This window comes from Ovis aries, chromosome 25 (assembly GCF_016772045.2).
Source record: "Ovis aries strain OAR_USU_Benz2616 breed Rambouillet chromosome 25, ARS-UI_Ramb_v3.0, whole genome shotgun sequence".
Classification (NCBI taxonomy): Eukaryota; Metazoa; Chordata; class Mammalia; order Artiodactyla; family Bovidae; genus Ovis; species Ovis aries.
The window spans coordinates 42,174,605-42,189,739 of record NC_056078.1 but is presented as its reverse complement, the minus strand read 5'-3'; the positions used below and the strand labels follow the sequence as shown (position 1 = coordinate 42,189,739).

Here is a 15,135-nt window from a genome sequence, read left to right as displayed (position 1 = left end):
AACCAGAGTAAGACCAAGGCCAAAATTTTCTCAGGATAATTCTGTGCTAATTCCAGCTATACAAAAGAAGAACTGACTTAAAAAAAAAACAAAAACAAAAAAAACCCTACTATATAGCCATTGGGCTTCCCTGGTGGCTCAGATGGTAAATAATCTGTCTGCAATGAAGGAGACCCGTGTTCGATCCCTGGGTCAGGAAGATGCCCTGGAGAAAGGAATGGCTACCTTGTTCAGTATTCTTGACTGAAGAATCCCATGGACAGAGGAGCCTGGTGGGCTACAGTCCAGGGGGTCACAAAGTGTTGGACATGACTGAGTGACTAACACTTTCACTTTCACATAAACATTGTAAGCCTTTTACGCATAATCCTTAAAACTGGGAAAGAAAAATTTTACTAGTCTAATTTAGAGATGAAAAAGATATAAGAGAGAGATAAGAATCTCACCAAAGATGGGTAAATGGAAGAGCCTGGGGTTGAAGCTAAGCTCCCTGCTCACCGTTGGGAGCAACAATGGGGCAGCAGCGGTAAAACCTGGAAAGCTGCCGTGCATACCTGTTCTCACACCCTGCTTCACATGGGATTTAGCCAAAGTGAGGGACAAACGCGATAAACAGAACCCTACCCTCGTGGGACTTAAAATCCAGTGGAGGAAGACACGTTCACCAATACATTATCAAAAACTGTGATATGCATTGAAAGAAGAAAAAAAATACAGGTTGATAATGATACAAGGCAGAGAGAAACTTGGAGGGGACATGATCGCAGACAAACTCTGAGACCTGAAGGATGGAAATGAGTAGTCATGGCAAGGCTGGGAGAAGAAATTTCATGGAACAGGAATATCCATCTCAGAGCATAGAGGCAGGAAGGGCAGATCTGGGGAGCAGAAGAGAGGTCAGTGTGGCTGGTGAAGCTGGAAAGCAGGCATACTCAGGTCCTGAGGGCTTTAGGTGTCTTCATGTTCCTTGGCAGGCCCCCATGTACCCGTAAGAATAAAATCCGTCTGCACTTCTGTAAATCTGTCATCTGTCAACTCAATGTTGCAGCCTAAATAGAGACTCTAAGGAGGTAGAGGAAAAGTTTCGTCTCTCCGGCAGTATAATCTTCCGAAGAGATTCCGTGCCTACATAGTTTGTTTTATACATATTATCTGTTTTTTTTTTTTACACAAATAGCATATTCATACAGCTACTGGTCTGCATCTAGGAGCCCTTTCCAAATCACTTCTTATAGAGTTGTCTCACTTTTATTAAAAGATACAGATGGTTAGTTTGCACGGATGTGGTGCAACCCTCTATTGGTTTGTTTTCAAATGTTTCAACATTACAAGCGGTGCTGCAGTGACAATCCTTGTGCATAGGCCACTTTGAACACATACGGAAATCTGTAGTAGATCTTCTAAATTGCTAGAAGTAGAACTGGAGGTCCAGGATGTGGGCAGTTCATACTCTGATCTAGCGCCGGACTGCCCTCCTGCAAGGCGACGCTAATTCGCACTCCCACCAGCATTGTTGGAGGGTGTTTATGCTTCCTAGGCCAAGCTGTTGAAGCTTCTTCTCTTACGCCTTTGTACGGAGGAGACTTCATCCTCAGGTTCACAGGGTCAGATGTGGAGCCCGAGAACACAGGCCTGTGTGCCCCCCTGGCCTCTCCTGTCCCTCTGAGGCCCCACCCTTGCCCAGACTCTGTGGTGCCAACAGAAGAGGCTGCAGCATATTCTCATGATCTCCTGGTGTTTTCCTTTGGGGAGAATTCAGTAATAACCAGAATAAACCAAACCACAAGAAGAATGTCTGGTGAGAGCTGGGTCAATAGCTTAAAAATGGATTCTGCTAGAAAAGAATAACATTCTAAAAACTGGAAAATGAGCCCCAGTGAAATATTCCCTGCTCTTCCATTTAAATTAATCCTAAGAGAGCTCCATCACCAAGTTCACTCGTGATGAAGAAATCCCTCCTGCCACGATTCTATCAATCACTTTAAAAAGAGTAGAACTTCAGCTCCATAAGTAGAACATTTTTAAGATTGGTTAAGTGACATATTTTCACTCCTAATGGGTGGATTAGTAAGCACACAGCCACACCTGGCCCAGGTATGATAAGGAATAGGTTGTCTGGAAGTCCAAAACCGCCAGAGTTAAAGTTAGAGGGACAACAACAATGTGCTGGGACATTCTGTGGAAGCCCATGCCAGCACACTCTCCTAGAAGCAGGCCTCAGTCGAATGTCTGCAAAAGGGGAAGTTCAGCTGGAGGCTCTCTCAAGATCTCTTCCAGCACTATTAGTCTGCAACTTAATGCAACACCTTAATTTTACAGGTAGAAAATGTAAGACTCAGCACTATCGCGTGAGGCATCCGGTGACAGAGCTGGCGCGTACGTTTCCTCATTCTTGCTGCTGTTTAGTCCTCAGTCCTGCCTGGCTCTTTGAGGCCCTACGGACTGTAGCCTGCCAGGCTCCTCTGTCCATGGAGTTCCCAAGCAAGTGTACTGGAGTGGGCTGCCATTCACTTCTCCAGGGGATCTTCTCGACTCAGGGATCAAACCAGCATCTCCTGCACTGCAGGCGGACTCCTTACCACTGAGCCACCTGGGAAGCCCACGTTCTGTCATACTTGTCTGCAAAATCGGCTGCAAAGAAAGCTTCAGCTCCATTCACAGGCATCACGCTTCTCTTTCCAGGCATCTGCTCACCTAGACCTTGTTAACAATACATTCTGCTACACTGGTGTCTGGAATAAGTCTCCTCTTTTTTTTTATTTGTTCTTTTTTTAAAAGCACAGATTGCTGAGAAAAAGTTAAGCATCCAAAGGGAAAGAGGCTATTCAACTCCATTTACACTGACTACCTATGAACTCAGGATGCCTTTTAGATGGAGCATTCTGTCACACTCATAGTCAAAGAAATGTGCATTAAAACAATAAGGAGACACTATTTTTTATATGTCAACTTGGCAAATCTGGGAAGAAATATAACACAAGGATCTGTTGATGGCAGCTCATCTTTTCAGATGGAGACAAGGAGCTGGGATGACCCCTGTCTGCCTGCATTTGCCACTTCCACAAGCGAGCCTGCAAACAACCAAACCTTCGGCCTTTTTCTGCTGGCTCTGAGGAGACCAAGTGGAAAAGGATGGAAACTGAAAAGGATTACAAGTTCTGAAGACTGTTCAAAGCGCAGTGCATGGCGTTAACTGCATTTCCTGAGGATCCACACATCCGTGGTTAAAGTTGGGACATGTTTCTAGCTAGGGCAGCTCTGTATATTGTAAAACCCAGACCCATGAATCTCAGCATTTCTTTGAAAAGCTTAGGTAGGAGAGTCTCCCGGGCAGCTTGTTAAAGTTCATATTCCCAGGGTACATCCCAGTTGTTCTGATTCAGCAGGTACAGAGTGGACCCTGGAATCTGCATTTGAATAGGCAGGCCAGATGATTCCTGAAGACCATGCTTAGAAACTGAGCCAGGGACACCAGCCAGGCTGCGAAAGCTGAGGTCCTATCTTATGCAAACCTATGGCTACCGATCACTTGTTTGCTTATACTTTCACTTAATAGAGACGTATTAGCTGTTTTAGCCTGTGCCCCCACGCAAGCACAAGGGGAGATGAGCACATGTTTGTGGTGCTTGTGGTTTGACAGGAAAGAGAGGGGAATATCAACTGTCCTCAAAGAGCATGATGTTGGAGGGAAGCACACATACCTTGGGGCACAGAGGAGAGCGCCTGGCCCAGACAGAGCCCCGAGAGGGAGTGGAGGGGACATCAGAGCAGTGGGTCTCGAGGTGGGGGCCCCAAGGCTGTGGCTGTGAGTTCAGAAGATTAAAAACAGAGGAGAAAATTGCCAAGGCACAAAGTCTTGAGACAGTGGGACATGTTTAGAGAATATGAACAATTCTGTACAATTGCAGTAAAAAGGCAGGCGTGTGTGCGTGCGTGCTTGCACACTCGTGTAAGGGTGAGAGAAGCTAGTCCAGGGAAGCACAGGGCCAGCTCGGAAGGGCATAAAGTGTGCCAAAGAGAGTCTCAGAAGGTTTTCAGTAGGGACCACACGTGTAGCTCTGCATTCTAGGAAGTCAGTCATGGTGACTCACCTGTGGGGAAGATTCTACGGGAGAAGTTTAACACACTGGTTCACTTTCTACAGATGACTTCAGCTAAAAATACTCATGAAGAGCTTGATGCTGCTCTCTGCTGTTCAGCACAAAAAGATCTCCCTTTAAGCTGATTTCGTTTCTAACAAAGTCATACTAATATTTTACATTGAGTAAAAAATATAAATGAAAAAAATAAATGCTTAGTTTTTCATGTAATTAGTTAATTACATGTAATTACATGGATTAAATAATTAATTCATGTAATCAATTAATTTTCATGAAATTAATTAATTTCCTGTAATTTTCAAGCAACAGTAAAAACAACTCCCATGGGAGTTCCGACTCTGGAATGGGTCTGGAAGCACATTTTTTAAGTGGAGACACTTTTGCAAGTAGCTCTGTGGAGGAGGTGCAAGGGACACAGCAGCCCACGGTTAACATGCATTAAATAAACAGCTCCTCATGTCAAATGGAGCTGTTTGCAGAGAAACGTGTTTGTGGTTCTGGGGATCATTAATCAATGGCACAAAAGTGGCATAGAATAATTACTGTCCCAGGTATCGCTGGAGGCGATCACAGCTCCAGTGTTCTCACATGGAAATGAATTAAGCTGCTGCCATTCTGAGCTCTGGTCTGCTGGCTTCCCCCAGAGGCCTCTGTAGGGACAAGCCATCCAGAACTGTGCGAGATGTGCCCTGCAGTCTCCTGGGCTGGGTCTTGCAAAGGCCCTAAAAGCAAGTGCTTCTGCGATGGCAGGGGAGAAGGGGCAGGACTCTCTGTGAGGCTGCCCGCCCACTTTCTGTGATGGCCACTGAAGGCAGATGATCTGGCTTTTCTGAGTGTGGGCGCACACCTCTCACATACACCCTGCCTGGGTGTGCCTTCACTCAGAAAGCACACGAGGCCCACAAGGTCTTATGGAGACATCTGAGTTAGGAGAATTTTCAACAATGCTGACATTATCTCAACAATGCTGAATCAGAATCACAATACTTGATACAAAATGTCTCAACACAAGCAGAAAATATTAGTCGGAGGAAATGCAGAAAGTAACCATCTATATATATACACACACACACCCCTGCTGTGGGCACACTTCCTGTATCTTTGCTTGAACACTGTCACGGTTCTAGTGTGTGTGTGTGTGTGTGTGTGTGTGCGCGCACTCAGTCATGTCCAACTCTTTGCCACCCCACGGGCTGTGTAGCCCACTAGGCTCCTCTGTCCATGGCATTTTCCAGGCAAGAATACTGGAGTGGGTTGCCATTTCCTTCTCCAGGGGTCTTCCCAACACAGAGATCAAGGCTGCGTCTCTCGAATCTCCTGCATCGGCGGGCGGATTCTTCACCATTTGCACCACGGTTCTAGAGTCAGTGCAACAAGTCTCCCTTCCTCGGCTGGGCAAGTGCAGAGCTGGGACAGGCTGAGAGAATCCAGGTCTGAGCGGATCTCTTTCCTGCTGAGATGATGCAGGATGGAACGGCGGGTCAGAGCAGAACCCATGAGAACCCTGACTTGCTGGAAGGAGGCCTGTCTGGGGTTCCACGCAGTCCACAGAGGAGCCCTTCTTCGTTTGCACTGACAGGCCCTTCCCCACTTCCTCAAGGTCACTGCTTGGTGTTCAGAGTTCATATCCCATCTCCCCCTTTTTCTTGGACTGAAAGAATAAATCCTAAGATACTCCTAAAGGAAGAGCCACGGTCATAGTAATAACAGCAGGTACAAGCCACTGAGAGCTCCTGGTGGCTGGCACAGAGTCTAGGGTGGGGGCACGCAGTGTAAGTCGCAGAGGTGGAGCCGGGGCCAGACTAGAGCCCCTGCCCACTCTGCCCCCAGGGAGCCTGTCCCCATGGGGCCCTCGCCTGTCTCCTAGAGCTTCTTCAGGGAGCGGCTGTATCTGGGGGTTTGGTCCACTGACCCTGCAGGAATTCAGCTGAAGCAGAAAAGAGTCTCTTCCACAACTAACCATAAAGCCAGAGGCAATGAGCACAACCCAACAAAATGGATGAAAACAACCTGTGCAAAGAACAAATGTCTTGATAATGTTCAGAACCATCTTGCTTGCAGCTGCTCAGCACCTCACGCTCCTTTGGCCCCCACACACCCCTGTCTGCACAGCCTAGAGTCACGAGCCACGTGAAGCATTCTGACAGCTTCCTGCTGTACGACACAGAGACCCAGAAAGACTGAAGTTTAAGTACAGGCAGGGGAGGAGAGGAGAACAGCATCTTGCTAGTCCTGGCCTGCCTCTCAGAGGCTGGGAAAGTTAGCCACCTGGGGGCTTCAGGCTCTGGCTCCCCCACCGAGATCCCAGAGTGAAGTGCTGCAGTGTGAGACAATTAGCAAAAATACTGAAAGCAAGTACTCGCTGCACAGGCCAGGCTGGTATCACACCTGTAAGGCTTGGAGAACCGCACTCTGAAAAGGACATTCAGGGACAGCCTCTAGTGGACTGACAAAGTTTATTATCCAATTGTGTAGTTTTATAATTTTCAGGGAATAGAGCATAAGACAGACTTGCACGTAGCCATTTCAGATAAACATCAAAGCACTTAAGCATAAAATACAGTTCCCACCGCCCAAGCCATAACATAGCTTTAGCGAAAACTCTAAAGGGAGTCTTATCATGAAACAACAGTCCTTGCTCTCAGAAACAGGTGGTCAGAAGGAAGCCTTCGAATGCCTCAAGGCCGGGCGTATAACCCTTCGTTATCTGTTCCCAGCCTCAGGCACTCGGTGAACGCTCATAACCCTTTGTTATGCTCATTCCAGCTTCCAACCTTCGTCATGAGTGGAGCAAATACATTTTCAGTATTTGCTCAAAGCCTTCCAGCTCCTCCACAAGCACTGACTGTGACTATAAACTTCAGACCTTGCCCTCAGCCCAGCCCAGCCAGGGCTGCAGATACCTGGTCAGTCTTGGCAAGCACCTGGGAGTCACGCTGTTCACAGAAGCTCTTCTTGGAAGGTAGGAACATGGATTAGGTGAGATGTGGACCCTCAGTGGTACCAAATGTGGCAGGCAGTATTTGGGGACAAAGATGTCCCCCAAGAGCCTTGTCCCTGACTATCCTATTAAACACTAACCCAGGTGCTACTTGAAGGGCTGGAAATAATTACTCATTTCAGATGAAATTAAGACTGCAAATCAGTAGACCTTAAAATATTGAAATTACCCTGGATTACCTAGTGGGTCCAATTCCCATGAGACCTTAGCAGCTGAAGAGGAAGGTGGGACAGTTGGTGGGATAGATTCAGTGGAGGAGGGAGGCAGAGGGGAGACGAAGGAGAGGGCAGATGAGGCAGAAGGGGGTTGGAGAGATGTGCAGGGTGAGAAGGCCACTGCAGCTGGCTTTGAAGATGCAGGAAGGGGGCCACAAGGGAGGGATGTGGGCAACCTCCAGCAGCTCAGAATAAGCCCTGGCTAACAGCCAGCCAAAAACAGGGACCTCAGTCCTACAGAATCGTAGAACTGGATCCTGCCAACACCTGAACAAGCTTGGAAACGCATTCATTCTCAGAGTCTCTAGAGAGACCCGCAGCCCTGCCAGCACCTCAGTTTCAGCCCATGTGAGACTCTTAGGCAGAAAACCAGCTGAGCTATGCTGTGCTCAGAGCTTTGAGATCATAAATGTGTGTTGTTTTAAGTCACCACATTTTGGTAATTTGTTATGGCCGCAATAGAAAGTTAATATACCAAATGAAGACAAAGTATCGCCATTGCTCTCTTCCTATCAACACAATATAAAGAATTACATGCCAATATGGAGACAACATAATCCCCTACTTCCTTACCCTATCAGGGAGGTAGGGAGGGATGGCTAGGGCTCAATAATCTGGGCAATATGCATCCTTCATATCAAGATTGCTCACCTTGGCACTGTGGGCATCTGGGGCCGAATAGTCAGTCTCGTCTCTCCCGAGCATTGGAGGATGTGAAGCAGCATCCTCGGCCTCTGCCCGCTAGAGGCCAGGAGCAACCCTCCCCCACCAAGGCATGACAACCACACGTGTCTGCTGGCATTGGCAATGGCCCCTGGGAGTAAAGCTGCCCCATGCTGAGAATCACTGCTTCACACGATCCTTTAAGAGCATAAAGCAAAGAAAGGTTTTCAAAGTAAGAAAGCATTGATCTCCTAGCTGTTTTCAATTGACTAGGCAGTTACTAAACATCCATTTACCTATATGAACAAATTAAGAGATGATGTGTTCAAACTGTTATCAGCTGTTAGCACTCAGCAGCTGGATATTATGAATACGTATACACACATATAAACATATATATGTTACATATATATGTTTTAATATCCATTTTTTAAACTTAATACAGTAGACTAACACTACTTCCATAAATAAAATAAAAGGAATGTAAATAGAATAAATACATATATAAATATAATAAATGTAATAAATCTTCGGGGCTTCCCAGGTGGCGTTAGTGGTAAAGAACCCATCTATCAGTGCAGGAGACGTAAGAAATGTGGGTTTGATCCCTGGGTCGGGAAGATCCCCTGCAGGAGGGCATGGCAACCTACTCTAGTACTCTTGCCTGGATAATTCCATGAACAGAGGAGCCTGGTGGGCTACAGTCCACGGGTCACAAAGAGTCAGACGCAACTGAAGCGACTTGGCACACACACACTCATAATGCATATTCACTCGCCAGTGTTCACTCGCTGGCTTCTCTAGGCAGGCCCCTAGTTGGGCACCTCAGGAAGAAATGGGAGTCCCTCCATAAATGAGCATCAGTACAGTGAGAGAGAGAGAGACAGGTGGAGTGGTGAAGGTTAGCCTGTATGCCAGGGGCAGAGGTAGGAGAGGTAGTGGGCAGGGGACACAGGGAAGGAAGGAGAGACAGCGCTCTAGGTCTCAGACTGGGGGCCGGTCAAGACGGGCCTCGGCGGGTCAGCCGCCAGGAGTCTAGCACGCAGACACTGCACGTAGACGAGCCAGCATGAGCAGAGGCGCAGTGGCCAGGTACGATGGGGGCGTGCAAGTGTGCTCTCTGGCTGAAAGCTGCGGGTTAAGCACATATAACGACCTTGTTCTTCCAGGACTGTGTTGACTGAACTGTTACCCAGATCTGAAAGCAACTAAGCAACGTGGTAGAAGCTCTGCAGTCATCCCTTAGGCCAATGCACCTCAAGCCAGCCCTTTTACCCAATGCCTCGAAGGAGCAAATCCCAATCTGACACCCTCCAGGAGTCTCTCCCAGGAACCTGCCCCTGGAAGGGACAGGCTTCAATTTCCGCTCCTTGCTGAAACCCATCACAGACTCTCTGAGCTTGTCGCCTGTGCCTGGAAACCCAGGCTGCTTACTCAGTGGCCCGTAGCTCTGCTCTGCCCTTCTCTACCCTGTGGCCAGGCTAGCCCTCAGCTCTCCTGCATTCACCTCTGCGTAGACCCTGCATGACTTTCTGGCCCTGCCCTGCCCACTCCTCTGCTTTCCTGGGGCCTCTTCTTCACTCACATGCATAGTAACCCAGACAGGAGTGTTGATAGGTGAGATAGACGGCCTTTGAAAAGGGAAGAGAACTGGTCTTTAATAAGCCACCTCACGTGAGCTGGGCTCTGCACCAGTCACTTCGTTTCCATTATTCCATTTAAGCCTTATGAGCATTTTGTGAGATGGTTGCTATGGCTGCGACACTAAAGATGAGAGTAACTGAGGCTCACGGAGGTGAAGTAGCCAGCCATTTATGTAGTATGTGGCCATGTTGCGATTTCAGCTCAGTCCTGTGTTACTTTAAGACATGTGCTTCATCTTCCATACTTAGATTTGTGTAAGAGAGCCCACCTCTGTGCCTGTACTTCAGGGAGAACCCCTAACCCTCCTCCAGGCATACCCAGAGGTCACGCACACCAAGAGCCCACAGCCCAGCTCCAGCTCCCACAGCTGGGATCCCACAGCCCAGCTCCAGGCATTCCCAACCACAGGTTTCCCTGCTAACTGCCCAGCCTGCCTCCTGGCTGCGCACACCACGCACAGGCCCACCGTTCCGAGGCTCACGGTGCCATGAGTATGCTTCCTCTAGGCTTGAGAGGTGGCCAAGGGGAGCTGATTTCAGGGTGAGGAGTGTGGGGACAGCTGGGACAAAGGGGTCAGTGTCCAAACACATCCACCAAGGCCTCTTATGAAGGTGTGGGATCAACCCTCAGGGTGGTCAGGCTGCGAGCAGGGGACCAAGATGCTGAACCACAAGAAGTCAAGAATTCTAAGTTGAAATTGGCCTCCCAGATTATTATGAAGGTCAGTGTAGGACATTAGAACATATTTCATGTAACAGATTAGCAACATGCTTTACATCTACACATTTTGATGCGCATATTGGGCATTTACACACTTGCTCTGGGCCCATAAATTTAGGAGTATGCTGGGTTTTTTTGCTCCTTCACTTTTTTATGGTGAATAGAGATATCACCTCCCACGTGAATGCAAAAAGTTGAGTTCTCTCATGTCTGATAATCTTTAAAGAGTAATTGTGACGGGCTGTGTTACCTTTTCATGATCAAGAAGCTCTTGTAAGATGACTTGTCTTTCCCGACATAGTTCTAAGAAATCTTCGGAGTGCAGGCTTTCATGCAAGGCGGGGAAGAAGGTCAGCTGGGTGCAGTCCACCACCTCGTCTCTCTCGCTCTCGCCTTCCTTCAGTGTCAGCTCATCTGCAACAGCAGAAAGGGGACATGTGGTTTGGACATGGGCCACCTTGCATCGTGAGGGAAGTGTGTAGCCTAGGCCCGAGGCCCTGGGAGGAACTGCAAAGTCTCAGAGCAGCCGTGAACAGTGTGGATTCCAGGGTGTCCCTCACTGTTTCTGAAAGTGGACATACCCCTCTGACCTCAGTGTGAGCTGATCATGCCAGCAGGTTGATTTACTCCAGAAAGTGTACCTAAGCCCGGTTGCTCTAGCATCTCCAGTGATCACAGGGCGACATTTCAAAATGTACCTTCATTAATCAGTAAAGCAGTTCCCTAGAGGGTCACCAGGATTTGCTTTTTGTCGACTTCACTTTGTTCACTCTTTTTAAAAAGTGACCTTTTTCCTCCTAATTATGGAAAGTATCCTTGGAAAACACATGAAATTGGGAGCAATACAAAAATTGTGGAAAATAAAACAAATATTGCCCATGAGCCCAGAGAGAGTGCAAATAACAAGACTTTGCAGCTCTCATTTAGAGAGCTCTTTCTCTGCGCCGGGCCCTTGAACGGCATTTCCCTCTGCTCCTGCCTGGGCGGTAGGTTCCGTTCCATCGTCACTTGACTAATGAAGATACTGACAGAGGCTAATTATTTGACTCAAGGTCATGTGGCTACTAACATCTGAGGCAAGATCTGCACCAAGTCCCTCGCAAGAGTCCCGTTCATCTCTGGGCTGTTTGCCCTCACTGGCCATACTTTGGTGTACTTCTATATCGTTTCTGTACACATATGTATATGTGCAGAAATACACGTATGTTCATGCTCAGCTGTGTTTGTCTCTTTGCAATCCCATGGACTGTAGCCCACTAGGCTCCTTTGTCAATGGGATTTTTCAGGCAAGAATACTGAGGTCGGTTGCCACCTCCTCCTCCAGGGGATCTTCCTGACCCAGGGGTCAAACCCGTGTCTCTTGCCTCTCCTCATCGGCAGGCTGACTCTTTACCACCGAGTCACCTGGAAAGCCCCACGTATATGTATGCACACGTGAAATTTTGGACATGATGAGAATTATATTGAATTTATAGCTTTTCTTTTCTAAATTTTTGCTCAAAAAATGTTATGCTATGAGTACGTTCTTATTCCCTTAAAAGTTCTTAGAAAGCAACTTAAGTGGCTGTGTAATAATCTATTGTGTGACTTCCATAAACACTCAACCTGTTCCCTATTTTTTAGAAATACAACTACTATCTATTTCTGTACTACCGAAATCTACTGTGCTGCAATCAGTGTGTGTACATACAGACTTATTTCCTGAGGACGCACTCCTGGATGCATGCACCTGGGTACCAGCTAAGCACAGACCCGCCTATATCTCCAGATCTTGCTCCTCCACCCTGTCCTGGGGGCCGCCTGCCTTGAGCAGCGCTTTGCACATGGCAGCCAGGTCAAGGGGCCTTCTGGTCATTTTCTTTGTGCCAGGATGCTCATCTCTTTGAACTCCTCCCCACCTGGGCGTCTCATATCTGGCTGTGTGACAGTGCCTGCCGCTCACAGCGACAGTCATCACGGACTTTCCCCAGGCAAAGAGAACACTGCGCAGGGACGGGAGCCCCGGAGGCATGGCAGACAGTCACACCCCTTTCCCTTCCCCTTCCTCAGCTCCCTACTGGGAATTGGGGGTCCATGCTGGAAACGCAGAGAGACCTGGGGTCCTAGGCGACCAGGGGGGCCCTCTGTGTGGTGAGCGAGGGGGCCCAGCAGCCCGTGGCCTCAGCCCCTGCTTTCTGCCCCTGCACCCTCTGCAGCCACCCATTCTGAGACAGAGAGCAGGCAGACTGTCCCCCTAACCTTAGGGCAATGGCGCTTGGGCCGAAAAGAAGAGAAACCAAAAAAGGGGTGTTACAATGTCATCCCAAGTTCTGCGCTACAGTGGGACCCCCAGATCAACACAGGGTCAGGGTTCAAGATCCTTATTTCTGGGCTTTTTGACTGCAGACTGGCCAGACAGCAAGCTCCACACAAACTCCGGTGCTGAGGCACAGAATGAGGCAAGTTTAATCAGCTCCAGGAAGTTGTCACTTGGTTAGGGAGGTGACGTTAGCTGCAGCCTAGGATACAGTGAAACTTACAGACAGGGAGTGTTTGAAACAAAAGGCACATCCTTGGTGGAAACACAAAACTGAAACACAGCGCGTGTGTCTGAGTGTGTATTTGTGTGAATTTGGACGTGTCCGGGCCTTCCTGGTGGCTCAGCTGGTGAAGAATCCGCCTGCAATGCGGGAGACGTGGGTTCGATCCCTGGGTTGGGAAGATCCCCCGGAGAAAGGAAGGCTACCCACTCCAGGATTCTGGCCTAGAGAATTCCATGGACTGTATGGGGTTGCAAAGAGCTGGACACGACTGAGTGACTTTCACTTTCACCTGGAAGTGTACGGGGCAAAATGATCTCTGATAACAAACTAGATTATCAACATATCAATTCAACCAAGTTCCTCCATGAGCATTATCTAAAAAATAAACATAAGGAATCCAAAGTACATTTTCAAACTGGAGAAATAATAATGACCACTATATCTGTCATCTTTATAATCAGAGAATTCAGTGTAAGTATTAAATATCTCTTCCATCCACTTTTGCTCTAAAACATTTTCCCGTTTTCCTCCGAGGTGTTTTAGGTTACATATTGAACATGTATTTGTACTGGGCAGGGCACTTTTGAGATTTCCTTCACAGAGAAAACTGACAAGATAATTTTCCTGAGAAAAGTTCTTATTGTTGCAACATAAACCCCAAATCTTTTCCTTAATAGAGTACTCATGTCTGCAAGAGCACGGAGATGAAAGGCTTTGCACTCTCGACTCTGGACTTGCAGCATTCTTTTCCTACAATATATTAACTTGATACCTTTAAGAAGATGTTAAATAAAGAAAGAAATTGGTTTAAATATTAAATTAAAAAAGAGATAAATTGAATACCTTGGTGTTCAGTGTTTATCTGAGAAACATTGCCATTTCTGTCTTGGCTTTCCTAAAATAAAACCAGAGAAACAGAAATTAGATTTGGATACCTATGTGCCCCAGCCCCCATTCCAAAGGTTTGCACAGACACACACACACACATTTGACCCTCTCGAATCACTCATACACTCAAGACTCAGATGCAAGGGGAACGAAATGCCAAATCCTAAAGGACCACAATAAAATGCAAATATTAATGTTCCTGAGTCAAAGGAGAAAAAACCCACAATTTTCCATTAAGTCAGATTTACAGTAATTACCAAAGATATGCCAGGTGGGAGTAGAGAGCATCCTGGCTGTCTGTGGTATGGGCCACCCTGGAGGGGGTACCAGAGACAGGGTCTGGTGCAGCCCAAGAGACCAGAGGCCAGGTTCCACAGCCAGCCTTTAGCCTTGCCATCAGCACCATGGGTAGGCTGACTTTTTCTGCCTCCATCTCCTAAGGAATGTGTTTGAGGGAAAAATACTATGTACCGCCAGATGTTTGCTGATAATACATTAAAACTTAAAATGTCTATGGAATAAATTAAATATAATTCTTCATTAGGTTTCACAAAGGATTTAGCATGGGTAAAATGTTCTGGGGAGATGGACTAGAGAATGAACCCAACCTTGTAACTTCAGGTGAACGCAGAAAAAAACACCTTGAGTTCCAGGGTTTGGACAGACAGCTTTTCAGAATCTTTTAAACCAGGATCATTCAGTGAGAACATGAAATGCTGTTAACAGGATCTTCCTATATTCACTACCAATCCAAGGATAATTCTTCATCATTTAAAAGGCACAAACATAAGCCTGACCGAGAGTCCAAGCTTCATTGCAGCCAAGTCCCAGGGACTGTCCAGATTTTCTTGCCTGGGAATCTAATCCAGTTTCAGCGTCATTTGGACTAAATGGGTCACAGGCTCGAGCTTGCATAAACAGCTGAGTTCCAGCTATTTCCACTGTACTTGATATGGGATTTGCCTGCGTAGTAATGCCCGTACAAGGGCTAGTTATGACTGCTCCAAGACACATAACTTGGGCACGCAGACTATGTCCATCACATTGATCTTTCCAAAAGCTGGCATCCAGACCATTCTAATGGACTTTTATGGATGTCAGCATGGTATTAGGTTGGTGGGGTTGGTGCTGAACCACTCATATCTACATTCATTCAGACTGTGGTTAAAGCATCCCTTCTATGTACTTGGGGAATTAGCGATTCTTCTGTCAAACAGCATCAAGAATACATCACAGCACTCCTACAGTTATCTGCCGACATTCTCTTTCCTCCCTGTTCATGCCAAAGCCCTCCTGATGGAAACATCAGATGGAGAAGCTAAGGAGACACCTCCCTACACATTTCCTGTCTGGAAGCATCCTCTCTTGTTGCATCTGATTCT

At 47.3% G+C, this 15,135-nt stretch overlaps 1 protein-coding gene across 7 annotated transcripts in view; it reads right to left on the bottom strand.

The window, feature by feature from the left end:
- WDFY4 (WDFY family member 4) overlaps positions 1 to 15,135 on the bottom strand; it is a 267,801-nt gene that overhangs the window by 78,302 nt on the left and 174,364 nt on the right. For all 7 annotated transcript variants that reach the window (XM_042241016.2, XM_042241015.2, XM_042241018.2 and 4 more), the window contains 2 exons: positions 13,709 to 13,760; positions 10,594 to 10,757 (listed from right to left, as the gene is read on the bottom strand). In XM_042241016.2, the coding sequence (XP_042096950.1) occupies positions 10,594 to 10,757; positions 13,709 to 13,760 (216 nt within the window). The remainder of the gene's footprint in view (positions 1 to 10,593; positions 10,758 to 13,708; positions 13,761 to 15,135) is intronic.